The sequence below is a fragment of the Cebidichthys violaceus genome, unplaced genomic scaffold (assembly GCF_023349555.1).
Source record: "Cebidichthys violaceus isolate CVI_PGR_0920_01 unplaced genomic scaffold, fCebVio1.0.p SCAF_10, whole genome shotgun sequence".
NCBI lineage: Eukaryota > Metazoa > Chordata > Actinopteri > Perciformes > Stichaeidae > Cebidichthys > Cebidichthys violaceus.
The window spans coordinates 8,223,372-8,238,938 of record NW_027176263.1 but is presented as its reverse complement, the minus strand read 5'-3'; the positions used below and the strand labels follow the sequence as shown (position 1 = coordinate 8,238,938).

The 15,567-nt window shown below is 40.3% G+C and overlaps 1 protein-coding gene across 1 annotated transcript; it reads left to right on the top strand.

The window, feature by feature from the left end:
• The first annotated feature begins 1,730 nt into the window (after positions 1-1,730).
• col9a1b (collagen, type IX, alpha 1b) lies at positions 1,731-14,793 on the top strand. The gene is made up of 32 exons (XM_068717887.1): positions 1,731-1,920; positions 2,387-2,449; positions 2,532-2,567; positions 2,658-2,720; positions 3,785-3,838; positions 4,189-4,224; positions 4,401-4,424; positions 4,531-4,584; positions 5,649-5,702; positions 5,912-5,944; positions 6,036-6,092; positions 6,197-6,250; positions 7,632-7,685; positions 7,804-7,857; positions 8,013-8,066; positions 8,154-8,207; positions 8,329-8,382; positions 8,477-8,530; positions 8,665-8,718; positions 9,346-9,390; positions 9,496-9,549; positions 9,634-9,687; positions 9,784-9,837; positions 10,396-10,467; positions 10,653-10,688; positions 10,796-10,840; positions 10,965-10,997; positions 11,092-11,238; positions 12,234-12,288; positions 13,242-13,430; positions 13,513-13,590; positions 13,786-14,793. Exons 1-32 carry the CDS (start codon positions 1,846-1,848, stop codon positions 13,980-13,982), a joined length of 2,040 nt encoding a protein of 679 aa, XP_068573988.1. The 5' UTR covers positions 1,731-1,845; the 3' UTR covers positions 13,983-14,793.
• The last annotated feature ends 774 nt before the right edge of the window (positions 14,794-15,567 follow it).

The window sequence follows — 15,567 nt, the reverse complement described above, 5'->3', positions numbered from 1 at the left end:
AGTCTGGATGGCTTCACGTTGATAGGGAAGCTCAAAGACAATCCAGTGGTGGCAATTCCGGTATGTCTGTCAAAGCACCGAGCCTGCTACCTTTGCAACTAAAACAATACCTATACTTTTCTGACATTTTAGAATTCCACCACAGCACACGACAGTTCACCCACTTCCACTACACGTTTCTCAAGCACCAAACAACATTATTCCACAATTTTCATTTTGGCATTCTTTATTATTTTTTTTATGAGCGACATGAGCCTTTTTTATTGACTAAATAATAATAATGATAATAATAATAATAATAATAATAATATGATGCATGTTCATTCAGTTTACTTAAGGTTTAGGCGACCTGCGAAATGTAATGAACTCATGATGAATAGTTAGAGCTTTCACCAGTGTGCAATGCTTTCTGACTGACATGTGACTTATTTATTTAAAGCAAACCTTGTTTACTTATTTTTGCATGAAAGCGTGTTTTTATATGATTTATAATGTTTCACTGTCACTTGAGTGATCATCCACGTGCGCCAAACTTTCTAATTCAGTACATTTTGAGCTGAAGAGGAACACCATGTTTGTGTGTCCTTTTACAATTAAGTATACCCCTTTGAAGGATATTATTGAGCGAGCAAGAGTAGTGACATTGGAACTTTAAAATGCTCGCAAAAACAATCAAAGTCAGCAGAGGAGTCTCTGCTTTGACATGCAAACGTTTGGGAATCCCTACGTTTTGTCACCCGCCTGTTTAGTTCGTCTGTGACGATGTTCATATAGTTGAAGTCTGCTGTGTCTCCATTTCGACTTTACCGACAAAAAAAGGCTAAACAATCCTGCAATACCACTGTGCAGCGCAGGTGGATGGTTTCCAAAGATTCAGGCGCATGTGCACACTTACGAACTCATATTTGACCACATTTGAACTCCCACAAAAACGTTTGATTCCATAGTAATGTTTCAATAATGAGTCTCAGATTGTCACTTATGTATTGCGCAAACACAGCCTGCTTTCTACTTTTCATCGCATGATGCGGAAAATCCAGAGTCCGGGCTTTACTTTCTTCTAATTAATTTTGGAATGCTCTTGTCACGCAGCGTCGATGTGTGGAGCCTTAACATACAACTCGTTCCAGGATTAGGTGAATTGTACATCTGTCATGATCATATTGTGCTAATGTGTTATTTTCCTTCATGTATTTATCAAGTTTGAACTCCAGTCAATGCTGATTCACTGCGACGTGACGCGAGCCCGGGCAGAGGCTTGTCATGACCTCCCAGCCAGGACATTGGTAAGAAAAAAAATTTAAATAACACGATGAATAATAATGGAGTTTGTAGTTTGAGGTGTCGGAGCTTTAAGTAGCATATTGGTTTAGCGGGATGACCCCAATTGCTGGTAATGGAGAGGGGAAATAAATTCAAGCAACACGCAAATTGTGTGCGTAAAAGCGATACTGTTGTTTTGTGTCTTTGAACTTTGCTTCACTTGCCCACATAGCCGGCCTCACGAGATATTTTTGATGACTACAGTGAAAACTTACATTTGACTCATCTAAAACATAGTTGGAATAAAATCATTAGCAGAGGTTGAATGACCCGCTGACCCTGCCTATTGGTGGTGTTTGCATTGAAGCCCCTCCCCGCGGTGCCCCGTCTGCAAACCCTCCAATCCCTTCTTGTAACCAAACATTGTATGAATATACATGAGCCCCCTGATGGCTATGGGACCTCGGACGGTCTAGATAGCTGAAGCCGATTCAGTTGGCTTGTTTTGTCGGGGGCTCCTTCAACCCAACAAATCCCAGAGAAAGGACTACAACGTTTACCTTTCCTGCCCACGGGGAGATCATGGCTCGGGCCCCCAGCGTTAGAGGGTCACTTTTGGGTCTGCTTCTGCAGCTTGTCCTTATCTGCTCCGCTCAAGTAAGACTTATTATGTTTCTCTCTCTCTCTCCCTCTCTCTTTCTATCTCTCTCTCTCTGGTGTCTCTATTTGTCTCTATAGACTGATGTGACAGAGGTGCAGGTGAGTGTTCTTCTGGTGACAAATAACATGACACATTTTGGCGAGATGATGAGGCTGTTTCATCCAGTAAATGTATTGGCCAACTGCCTTGAAAAAAAAGTCAAGGATGAGTCTATTGTCTGCAGTGTCCTTTTTAAATGTTTTTGCAAAGTGCTACAGAATGCTGATGTATTCTGCAATCACAAATCACCTCTATAAGCAATGCCAATGTGTCCCAGAGAGTCTCAACGTACAATAAGCCGATACACCTGTTCTCATTTTTTCATAGTGTCAGTATAAGAAATGGCACAAGTTGGTAGGGCCTTTTTTGAAAGCTAACATTTTCTGATTTTATTAATATTATTGTTATTATTTTGTTATTCAGAGGAGCCAAGGACCTGCTGGCCCTCCTGGACCTGCAGGTGTCCCAGGAATTGATGGCATTGCTGTAAGTTCTGTAACATTATCCATATCACGTAGCAAATAATAAAATCGGCTCACCTTAAAGCATTTAATCTCTTTCATTTCAGGGGGAAAGGGGAGAAGATGGCGAGGAGGGACTTCATGTAATTATGACATTTAATACGAAAATAAAATGATGCATTGCTTTTTATGGTATGGCTTTTCACTGAATATGTGTGTATGTACTTTTTCAGGGACCTGATGGAGATGCAGGTAAACCCGGCTCTTCGGGATTACCTGGAATTCCTGGAAATGACGTGAGTACTCTTTGTCTCATATAGTATAATACATACATATTTCATACAGTACATCTGCATTATGTCCACAACAAAGATCAACATGCGCTCCACAAGTCTGCAAGGGGGTGGAACTACAAATTGTGATCCTCCCACCATCAAAGATCATGTTTAGACTTTTTAGTCTTGCAGAGTGACCAATGGGAGTTCACATTCAGCATGGGATGTTGGGGAATGTGTGCAAAAATGTGAGGAATTTTTAAACAGGATGAACAAATTCAAATTTCTTTTTTATTAAGAAGGTAAAGCAGGAACCGTGTGTAATTAACTTGGCTCCCTAGAGTTTAAAGGAGGGTTAGAAAAACATCCAAACACAATACTGGTGCTGATGTAGACTGACAAAGAGGGGCTGTAGGTGATTTTTAGTTCACCTTAAAGGCTTAGGTTGTTAAAGTATGAGTTTTAGAATGCAATATGTTGCAGTTGTTTTATGCATTATGATCCATTGTTGCTGTGTTATGCCTTGATACATCTACCAGAATTATGAGAACAATAGCAGCTTTGTTGGCTGGCCGCTGTTAGTATCTGCTGTCGAGAATCCTCAAAACGGTGTGGAATGATTCCTTTCAGTGCGCTTGTTTGAAATGAGCCAGAGGAATGTTGCTCTCTGCTTGGTTTGCAGTCTGAGAGTTTTGCCCTCTGCCCCTTTGCCGACTTTTTCTGTGTGTCTGTGAAGTTGCTCCTGTGGGCGTCATGACGTGCTCGAAAACAGAGCTTTGATTTAAATGTGACTGATGAACGTGGAGCTGCATGCAGTATATATTGAACCACTTTAGAGGAGGGGGTTATAGTCTAGTTAATCCCACTTATGAATACGTAGGACTCCTCCCACTGGAGTATGATTATGGTATGATGATGTAAGACATGGACATCTGATGCTGGATTTTCAAATATTGACAGATGGGGAAATAAGTATTGCCTGTTGAATTATTTTCAAATGTAAGGTGAAAATAAATAGTTGCTGAAGTGCTCTAAGGTTTTTTTTTTATGATGCATTAGTTAAGCATGATGTCTCTCCTCTGCAGGGTTTGACCGGCCCTGTTGGAGAAGCTGGGCCCGACGGTCCCCCCGGACAGAAAGTGAGTGACTAATGAGCCTTTGCTTTCCTGCTTCAGAGACTGTCAGTGAAACGGTGCCAAGCTGCTGTCCAGTCTTTTTGGCATAGCAGCAGGAGCCGCAGTGCATAAACCAATTCCTCATGACAAATGAGACTTAATCCTACAAGTCTTCTGTGTAATCTCCGTGGGGAGCAAAGCCCCAACATCGGTCCTCATTAGGCTAAACATTGCTGGGTCAAGTGTGGCCGGCGCAGTCATGTGACGAGCTGGAGGAATGCTAACTGCATGCTCACACGGCTCAATTTTACTTGAACACAGTGTTTCAGTAGTTATTTCTACTTCTATGTTTTGTATTTGTCTTTGTTCTTTAGGGCGAACCTGGAAAATCTGGACCTCGTGGAGCCACTGTGAGTATCTGTTCCTCTCTCGACCTATCGATCCAAGGACAGATCAACCAGGACTATCTGGAAATCACATAATCTAGAAGCTGTCTACATTTTATTGTTTATATCTGTCTTGTCTCGTGTACACCATATTATATACATCACACAGTATATGTCACACTGTATATGTCTCTCTTCAGGGTGTTGGGCCTGATGGACCCCCCGTAAGTCATTTATGCTACACAACGATTACTACAGTTTACATTACATTTTGGTGGTCTTTGTCAAAAATGTGTGAATACTGAATACCTGACATGTTCCTTTGAACAGGGACCACCCGGGCCTGGAGGACTTCTGGGTGAAGTGGGAAAAGTTGGAGTACTTGTGAGTAGAGACCGAGGAATGGGCTGTTACTAGAAAATACACTGCAGCATCAAATACTACCAACATGAGCACTGAGGTGGTGGAAAGCTACCATTAGCCAGTGACAGAACAGACCTGTTTATCTTCATGTGTCGGCCATGGTAGCGAAAAAGTGAAAGTTGCTCCAAGCTGCAGTGAAAAATACTGAATGCAGGTGAAGCCACTTTCACCAGAAAGCTATCTACAGATCATGAGTTGATTCATATAAATACAATGTATCTGTACTGTACAGCGGTACCTACTGTAGTGTCAATAAATTGAGCTGAAAACACGGCTCTATAAAAAAACATATACAAATATACATACAAACAGACATATATACTGATTATATAATCAATCAAAAACTACTGTATTTTACTAGCTAGCATTTAAACATTTATTTCTTATTTTTTATTTCATAAGTCCACATCAGCTTACATTGGATTTCAAAGCAGTGATTTTAGATATAATGTCAGGGTTGCAATCTGGGTTTAGCTCCTAATGTCTCATAGTACATTTAAATCAGCATCACTCTCTACTATACATGAAACATGGACTTTTTAAGTAAAAATAGTAACTTGAAATTCTCCTGAATGAGTATTTGCACATGTAACAAGTGAGCTAACTAAAAGGTATTTGCAGACTTGAAAGCACGCTCAATCTTACTGATTCAAATCTGGTTGAGGTACATTTGTGTAAGAAAGGGAAACTGAAAAAAATGTATTATTTGTTTTATGGATGTTTCTTAAAATACTGAATGCATTTCACCATAGAGGGCACTGATCCAAACAATATTTTATTTTGGAAAACACGAAAAAAGCATAAACATTCTAATGACAAAAAAGCTTGCATCAAGCGTGTTGACTTGGCCTAAAAGATTTGTAGTATAATGTGTCATTGTGATCTAGAAGTTAACTCTTGACAATCCTAACTAGAGTGTATGATTCACAGTAAAGCAAAGAAGAGCAATGTCCATGCCAGGACTCCTAATGCAATGCATCTATTCTCTTTGTGTAGTTTTTGACCCATTTTATGTCCTTCTGCAGGGGTCCATAGGTGTGAGAGGGCCACAGGGACCCCGTGGACCAACGGGGGCCAGAGTAAGTGACACAGATTTGCAAATGATTACATTTGACTTTAGTATATTTCTCACGGGACGGAAGCATGTTGCAGACAAGAAATTAATTTAGCCTTGTTGGCGACACCACCATTGCACATGACCTTTGATCTGGTGATTTACAAGCTCTTTAGATCCATCCTGATGTTGATAAATCACATTATAAAAGTGTCCACTTTTTCTCAATTTCAGGGTGCAGCTGGAATGCAAGGCAGTGCTGACCTGGTAAAGCTTCTTTTTTTCTGTTGATAATGAATGACATTTTACTTTTCATAAATTGTCAGTAACATTTTCTGACTTTTATGTTGTTGTTTAGTGTCCAAACGCTTGTCCACCTGGGACCTCGGGACATCCTGGCCTTCCTGGCATGAAGGTGAGAAGCGCAGATTAAGTTTTTGTTTTGCACTAAAATCCCGTTAGTGCCCGAAAATATAATGTTTTTAATCAATGCTGTTTTTATTCTCTGTATGTTTCAAGGGTCACAAAGGTGTAAAAGGTGAAGCGGGAGAACCTGGGAAACAAGGGCACAAGGTAACATATGTCATTCTTGTTCATAAATCCAAAACCAAGTATTTCTAATCATATGACATGTTTTTAACATCAACAGTTTAAATTTATACGCACATAAAACTGCATAAATAGTTACTTGAAAATATAAATTTTCCTCCACAACTGTCACACATGACACAACGCTCCACATCAGAGAAAAATGATGCATGACTTAAATGTGAAAAAGGGATTCTTTGCATCTTTGAGACAAGTATTATTTGCGCTGCTCTATTTCAAGAGGAAGTGATACATGCCTGTGTGTAATGCCTCTGACTCCTTGCAATGCATGGAGGATGATTCATTTGAAATGATGTTCAAGCACAACTAGCTTCTCCCTGTAATGTGTCTATGCACTATATAAATGGAAATGAGTCTGGGCCTATCTCCCTTTATCACCCCATGCCAGGATATGATTTACTGTCAGGCTGCGCCGCGAACCCAAGAATGATTTTCTCCTTCACTGAAAGTTTCATGTGAGGCACCTTCTGCCTGTTTTCCACGCACAAATATAAAGATGTTTACAGCACACAACAGAGTAACCAGATGTTGTGCCGGGGTTGAAAATGTATAAAGTCATAACATTAAAGAAGAATATTAAAATATAAGTAAGATTGCACCCTGGTAGAAATGTGATTGTGTGACCCAGTTACAAACATGCAGTGCTCTATTTTGTATTTGAAACAAACCTTTTAATTCTAAATTAGATATATAACAATGTTATAAAATGTATGACAATACAGGAAGATTCCTGAGCCTATTCTATGACTAGTTCAACAGTCTGGCTGACTCAGACTTTCATCTTTCACTCTTTGGAGATTTTTTTAAGATCAGACAGTCGAGCAGGATCATCATTTCATAATGTAAACAAATGCAACCCATTTCCATTCAATCATTTCTGTTTGTTGTGTAATTTTGATTATCAACTATGTTTTATTTACATGTCTTTCTAATACACATAATTAAATGAAGAAATTGCCTTTTTAACCATAGAAAAAGTGCGCATGGAGCCTCACACCAAAGCCCCATATCCACCGAAATGGATATGCCTCCTCAGGTCCACCACAGAGTCAGCATATCAATTATTTGTAATTAGCAAAGCAGGAGAGCGATAATTTGAATTTAATTTCTTTGCTTTTGCCCCCCGTGCAATTCATTAAAAAAGAGTCATTAAAAAAGATGGGTATTTAACATATTCAAGGAAGGCTCCCTAATTTTCTAATTAACACTAAGTTGATATACAGTAGGAGCAGCCTCCGTTTAAATTCTTCACTTATATAATGAAGTTAAATTTGCTGTTCAGTGTTTACTCTGATTGACTTCATGCTGCTTTTCTGCTAATGTTCTTTCTCTTTCGTTCACTCAGGGTGAGGAGGGAGACCAGGGAAGTCTTGGAGAGGTCGGATCTCAAGGACCAATGGTTAGAAACCACATTTATTATATGATATTAGAGTCTTTGAAGTTACAGTTTGTTCTTTTTCTGTGTCAGGTTCTCCTTCTTTTGCTCACTGAGGCACCTTTTTGGTTTGTTATTTCAGGGCCCTCAGGGAATTCGTGGAGCCATGGGAATGATGGGCCCCAAGGGAGAAATGGTAAATATTCCTATGATTTCTAAACCCATAGCACCTTTCATATATGTCAGCTTCTTCCAAAATAACTTGTGAATTTGGGGTGAATTCCATATTAGATATCTATTGAAATCACCGAAACAGATTATAATACCAATACTAATATTGTTCTCTGGCAGGGAGCTCGAGGTCTTGATGGAGATCCAGGTCCCCAGGGTGTTGCAGGGGCAACTGTAAGTTTCTCCAACAATACACGTGCTTACATTTTGGCAACAAATATAGTACGATTGAGTAGCGTGTGATTCAATGCATTATTTCAGGGGGATCATGGCCAGAGAGGCGTGATGGGCGAGCTTGGGCCTAAAGGTGAAACGGTAAGTTGACACATTAATAACATAGACCTTTTGAGGTGAAGAAATAAACATGGAATCACTGGAATTTGTCTGTACAGGTTTAACAAAAACTGACTAAATGAACTGTTGCTTTGTTTTTCAGGGTATTCTAGGGCAGAGAGGAATCACAGGTGTTCCAGGTCCCAAGGGAGGAGTTGTGAGTGTCTGATCGATGATGACAAATAAAGCTTACATGTTTGGACACATTTGTCTACAAACAGCTCATTTCAGTTTGTGCTTTTTATCACCAGGGCTTGTCGGGTGTGGACGGTCGCGAGGGTATTCCTGGGATGCCTGGAGCAAAGGTAGAGAAATATTTCTGCTACTTTATTACTAAAACTAGTATGTTTTAATGGTACAGTTTATGATATTAAAATCTATTCCCATTAAGTCTTTTGCTGTTTGGAGCTTCATTCTTTCCCTCTCTGTTTCCCTGCAGGGAGGCATTGGGAAGTCAGGCGTTCCTGGAGAGGTCGGACTTCAGGGGCTTCCAGTGAGTATGACCTTTCACCCCAAACTGACTGACTCTGATTGGATGCACCTGAGTGTACTCCTCAGGAGCAGCTTAAAGCACCATAGCCCACGCCTGCTGCAGTACAATACTTGTCATTTCCACTTCTGTATTGCAGTAACATGTCACAATGTATTTATATCTCATATTTTATAGTATACAGTAAAGTTTCTGTAGATTGAAATTGAATAGAAATATTATTGAATTCCATCCCTCTGTGATATGGTACACATACAGCAGGCTATGCTGTGAGACACTAATCTCTGTCTTCCTCTGGCAGAAAAATGAAGGAAAGTTTTTCCAGCCCACTAATCTGTGATTAGTCTAATGAAAAGCACTAATGAGAAAAGGTTGGCAAACACGAGCAGCATTAAGAAAGATTTTTGTAAGCGTAAAAGTCATCACCCAATTCAAATATCCAGATCACGTTTATCACCTTAAGCTTGTTTGGGTCAAAAGCTCAAACCAAATGTATTTTGTATCCTCTAAACCTTCATTATCTTCCAGTGTTTCTTACAGCGAGCTGCATTTTCTTTTAGAAATGACACTTCCTGCTAAAAATTGTTCTTGTAATTTTTGCATCTCTTTGACATGCTCTCTCTTTTTTAGGGTTTGCCTGGTGCACCTGGACCAAAAGGCTTGAGTGGCCTTAAGGTTGTTTGCTCCATCAATTATTAAATATTATCAGTTGCTTCTAGCGTCCATTGAGTTTTTCTAAATTGACAAAGTCTGAAAGCAACTTTGTTTGTTTCTGCACAGGGAGACGCTGGTCAAGCAGGCCTCCCTGGAACAATGGGACCTGCCGGCAAAGCAGTAAGTAGCCTCACATGTTAAGACACTGACGTGATTCTTGTCACCTCCGTTGTGTCACTGTGTCATTTCACTGTCACACCTCAGGGTGAGCGCGGAGAACAGGGAGAGCTAGGACCTATCGGACCGATTGGTGAACCTGTGAGTATTTTTCCTGCCCGGATTTCTACTCTTTTTTTACTTTATGCAAATGTTCATTTTAACATTTATTTTCTTATTATTTTCTCTTCTTCCCAGGGAGCTGTAGGAGAACAAGGCCCTATAGGTTCAGCTGGCAAGCCAGGTGCCAGGGTAAGTAATAAGCACAAGAGTTGAAGAGCACAATTAGATTAAAGTTAGATTTTAACTCATCGATTTTGATTTAAACTCACATCTATTTTTTTTATTAAAAAAAAGGCTGAGCAGCCATAATACATGCACTTTTGATACTTTGAGTAAATGGAGCTGAAGAAGGAGGGACGCCTCAGAGTGTATCTGTTGTTTCACTGGAATGTCTCAGAGATTAGACTGAGGCTGGATCTCACATGAGGTCTATTTTCACAGTAAGGGGAGACTAGTAAGCAGCGGGCTGAATGAGCTCTCTGTTCTCCTGGCATTCCTCAGACAGTCGCTCAGTGATCAAAGGGGCAATGGCGCACACAAACATGCCCAAAATCATAGTTATTTTACTATAACTACTTCAGCAATTTCCGCCATGTTAACAGGTGGTATGCTTTGTGAAATAGCTTAAAAATAAAGAGCAAAGTGCATAATGTTGTCTTTTAAAGGCTGTTGTGATCTCGGCATACCTTATATATAAACCTGCTTAGATGTTTCTACTCATCAGATGTGCATGTTTATTCCTTTTAGGGACCCAAAGGTGACCCTGGCCTTCCCGGTCTCCCTGGTCCTTCTGGCTTGCCCGGGGTGAAGGGAGAGAGGGTAAGAAAACAGCACAGTCCCATCCAGAGACCTTTTCAACTTTAGGACAATTGTCTTTAACAGTAAGAGAGAGAGAAATGCTCAGCAACAAGCATCTGATCAGCTCCCTCTAGTGTGGACAAATAGAATATTCACAACACTAATGATCATTTCGCAAGTTAACTCATTTGTCTTGGTTAATACAGGGAGAACGTGGAGAGGGAGGACCCAAAGGAGAACAGGTATGAAACCCTCATACTAAATGTTAATTCACTCTCAACAGTAATGCTGCATTTAAATACAAAGTGGTTTGCTTTGCATAAATCATTTACAGATTGTGTTTTCATAGGGAACACAAGGGGATGAGGGAAACCCTGGAGACAAAGGGGATCATGTAAGTTGTGACACCAACACTAACACTATTAATTTAACTTATTTGAACTATTCATAACAGAGGAGGATCTCAACAGAGTGCATCTGTCCTTTCCTTTCTCCGTGTTTTATAAATGGTGTTCTAGGGTGAGCCAGGAGAATCTGGATCTAAAGGAGAGGTGAGTTCAAACAGATCATTCCTGGTGTCTCAGTATTTTGATTGAGGAAGTGCTGCAGCTTTGAAACATTTCTCTGGTCTCACTTTCTGTGAAGGTCGGTAACCTCGGCGAAGTTGGCAATAGAGGTCCCGAGGGAAGTCGAGGCCAGCCGGGAATCGAGGGGCCGCCTGGCACACCTGGACCGAGGGGCATGCAGGGGAACAGGGGTCCACCTGGAGTCAGAGGGTCCCAGGGCCCTGCGGTAGGTCCAAGAGTAAACACTAAAGTGTTTGAGTATAATTACAATATCTCTACGGCAGTATGTATCACGTTGTTCAGTTGTGATTTATTCATTTTACACAGTAACTCTGTATAGAAGGTGCAAAACAGTCTGGTCAGGTGGGTTATGTCATTTGTTTTCAGCCATGCTTTAAATAACAAAAAATGTCCATCAGCAGATTTTCCTGATGTACACAATTTACTAAGAAACCCCACAACTTTTTTCATCATGTATCCTGAGTTTTGATAATCTGAATTCAGTGTATCGGCAGCAATTACACAAAGCCACGATAGTGTTATGAGTTGTATCCCTCCTCTTTCCCATCTTTTTGTTTACAATTTTGAATTAAACCTCCCTTTGTCCTGTACGCAGCATTTCTTTTCCTAGGATGGCGACAGCGTGACCCGCCCTACTCTGCCTCTGATTGGTTTACCATGATGTTTATACCCTAACCAATCTCACTCCTCATACCTGAACCTCAGCAGCAAAGGCAACAAGTACTACTAGCCAATCAGAGGCAGAATAGGGCAGGACATGACTTCACCATCCTTATAAAAAAAAAAGTGTCATCCTGTACAAGTATGTCACTTCATGTTTTACTTTCAAACCTTCCTTCTATCCTACTCATCTTCTCAAAACGTATTACTAGTTAGGGTCTACTCTTAGGAGGATAAAGGGGTGCTAGTTTTTTTGAAGTTTTTCTTCCTTTTTTTCTTTTTTAAAGGTTTATAAATCCCTGCACTTTTATCTTCATATTTTAACACATCAAATTGCATCAAGGTGCTCTGAAAATGATGTTTTAATAAAACATATTTTATAAGCTCCATCAAAGTAATCTTTCAAATGTAGTGGAAGCAGGTCAGTAAAACAGGAAGAGTGATGTTTTTGCTTGGTAACAGTACTGTGGAGTTTTGACACACAGTAAATGTTTTAGACACGGTCATGAAATCTATTAAGTTATCTTTTTTTCCCTCTAGGGTAAAGAGCCAAGTGATCAGCACATCAAACAAGTTTGCATGCGAGTCATGCAAGGTAAGACCTGATAGGCCTTTGACCCCATTTATCATTCCCTTGTGCCTCATTTTATGACTTTAATCTTTCCCAGAATGCCTCATTACACAACCACACATAGAGCCGCCCCTTCGTTGTCTCATTGATCTGGGTGGCGGCTGAATACTCTGAAGTTCAAAAAAGGGACGGCCTAATAACCAAAACATGAAATAAGCTTCAGTCTCTGTTAATGTGATGGATGAAAGATCCCCCGCTTCAGAAATGTTTCTCTGAAGTCACAACCTCTGTTCTCTTCATTCTGTTGCTCTTACTGTACGTCTTCACAACTCATCTCCTACACTCATGATTTTTTTATACCCGATGTGCTGAAAAATTCATTTCACCTTCAGCAGACCAGCTCTCCTCCACTCAATGCAAAGAGTCTGCTTGGAAAGGAAATATAAAAAAATAAAAAAGAGCAGTCAAGCAGCTGCTGCATGAATTTTCATCAGGAGCCAGAAAACTAAAATCTCAAGAGCAGAATACCATGCTGCAAGGAGCCACAGGAGATTAATATTAGATCCTTTGCACCATGAACGTACATTTCCTGTTGCTGATTGCCTGAGATAAAGAGTATTATCTATTTTCTGCTCAATTTACTGAGGTTCTACAGAAAGAGGTTGAAAAACAGGAGAAGCTCGAGGGATATCGTGACCACAGTTTCACCTCGCTCTGCTTCACTCTGACTCAAGTACAAGAGCTTTTGGACTATCTCCTCTATGAGAGTTGCTTTGGGGCTTTCAGAGATGAGCTTACTTATGCTACCGCATGGTTTATAACAAAGTGTTATGTATTAAAAGGTCCCTTGATAACTGTCCGCTACAACTGTTTGGAAACACTCAATGTCTTGCAGCTAGTTATGCATATGTTGAACTACATCACATTTTGATTTATTTAAGTTCATCCGGTTCATCGTCTTCTTTCTGCTCCAACAGAACAGCTGGCCCAGTTAGCTGCTAGTTTAAGGAGGCCAGAGACTGGCGTAGCTGGTTTACCTGGAAAACCTGGACCTCCAGGGCAACCTGGTCCTCCGGGAGACAATGGTTTCCCTGGGCAGGGTGGATCAAGAGGCCTTCCAGGACTTAAAGGGCCATCGGGATCTATTGGAACGAAAGGACCCAAAGGTAATGAATGTATTGGCATGCATCAAATAAAACAATGACATGTTTGTACACAAATATCTTCATTACGTAATACGTGTTACAGGTGAAATGGGAGACAGAGGCTCCAGGGGGCCCACTGCGCGAGGACCTAAAGGTCAGCCAGGACCTCCCGGACTTCCTGGTGAGTAACTTTTGCCTTTTAAACTAGCCTTTCGATGTTAAAGTGTACACTTTTCTGAGTCCGTCTATTACAATAACCAAAAACTGTTTCGCTGCATTTAGGGCACGGGACTGTTGTACAAAATAGATATTAAAAATGAGAACCAATCTTTTAAGTGTAGCAACTAGCATCCTAAAATGAATGCTGTGATCACAGGTGAGCCAGGCAAACCTGGCTACGGCCAGGATGGTCGGGACGGGCAGAGGGGACCTCCTGGCGTTCCCGGACAGTCCGGTGTACCTGGGCCTCCCGGTGCAGCCGGTCCCAATGGTTACTGCGACCCGTCATCTTGCAACCTCCAGGCAGGGGCCGCCCACCAGTCTCTGGATGTGAAGGGACCTGCAGGGAACTAAGAGCCACTCTGACATGGACAGAAAGACTGTTGGATTAGCTCCTCTGAGCACACAACATTTTTCCCAGTTTTTTTCCCAGGGCCTGCGGTTGGTGTGGTGCCTTCCATCCATTAACCTCTATTCTTGTGAGCATGTTTTGTGCCGGCCACACCACCATCATGAGCCAGCCTCTTCATGAAAAAAACCCCAAACATTGTTTTTGATGTGCTGCAACAATCTAGCTTGTTCTTGTGTTTTTTTTTTTCTACCTGAGAGATGTTTTGATATCTTCAGGAAGGTGCGCTCACATTTCTGAGACAAAATTAAATGACCAGAGATGTTTGTTTATCCCACTCTCCTTGAATCCTCTGCCTGTTTTTTTCTTTTTATGCTCACCATTTACAGGTTTCTTCAATAAAAGCTCCTCCACTTTCTCTCAGAACATTTCGAATAACCCCCCAAAGCAAATCAGGATTTAGTTTGGTTTAAGTGCCTTTTTCCAATTATTTTGTTCTGCTATGTGCTAATGTACCAAAGATAAACCTGCTGAAAGCCCCTTTTGAAAATATATAGTTCTACAGGTCTGGCTGTTGTTTCAGCGTCGCTGTTCAAAATAAAATGTAGAGAGGATGAAATGTCATCAAGTCACACTGACTTCAGTTTTTTGAAAATGTTGTAAATCTGTAAAAAAAATGTTTGAATTGTGGTTAATTATATTTCCTACAAAACAACCTGATGTGGGATTTTGCCTCATTGTACATAATGACAACAGAGTGCAGTCGTGCATATATGGAACGGTATTTTAGGGATGAGGGGGACCCTCATTAATGTTACAAATAAAGAAAACAACACATGAAGTAAATAATGCATTCTGTATTCTGGAATCATTTTGTGATGATAAATTCTGTGACAAATATGAGCAAATGCAAAATTTAAGTTCTCAGTAGTTTTTCCAAAACCTAAAATAAAAACAAAGATATCACAGTCGACAAAACAATCTCACCTCAAGATCCATTTACTAGCTGCTCTGGAGCTTTCGATCATATCACAAGATTTTCATCAGCAGATGGAGTTTGCCCACTTGTCCAAATGTAGACACTCAAATATCCATCTTTTCGGAGCATCTCAAGGGTGTCCAGTCTAATCTACTTTTTTCCATCTACATTTTCATGACAACTGGGCAAACTCCATCTGCTGATGAAGATCATTTGATGCGAAAGGTCCAATTTTAAATGTACTTTAAGGTGAGATTGTTTTTTTCAAAAGCTGTTTCCAAGGTCAAGAATCAACTTTGAACCTAAAAAATGTCATTCAGAAAGCATTTAAACATATATCTACATTTTAATTAATGTTTAATAACTGAAAAGTAAAATCTTGGTTAGACAATGAGTTGGTTGGTTTCACATGATATAACTTCTAACAGAAGTTTGTGTTGTTGACACTAACTTAATATTAAATATATATATATCTAACTGCCGTTCAACAAACAAAGTGTATAATAAAATACATTTTACTTCTTGTAAAAATAAGAAACCTGTAAGCCAGGCTGTGTTAGAGCCCAAAAACATAACACAGGAACACAAGAAATAAAGCACTGAATAACATT

Coding starts and splice junctions, on each gene's coding strand:
- col9a1b (XM_068717887.1), top strand. CDS start 1,846: ATGGCTCGGGCCCCCAGCGTTAGAGGGTCACTTTTGGGTCTGCTTCTG. Junction 2,450..2,531: donor CAGGAATTGATGGCATTGCT/GTAAGTTCTGTA, acceptor CTTTCATTTCAG/GGGGAAAGGGGAGAAGATGG. Junction 9,550..9,633: donor TGGGACCTGCCGGCAAAGCA/GTAAGTAGCCTC, acceptor GTCACACCTCAG/GGTGAGCGCGGAGAACAGGG.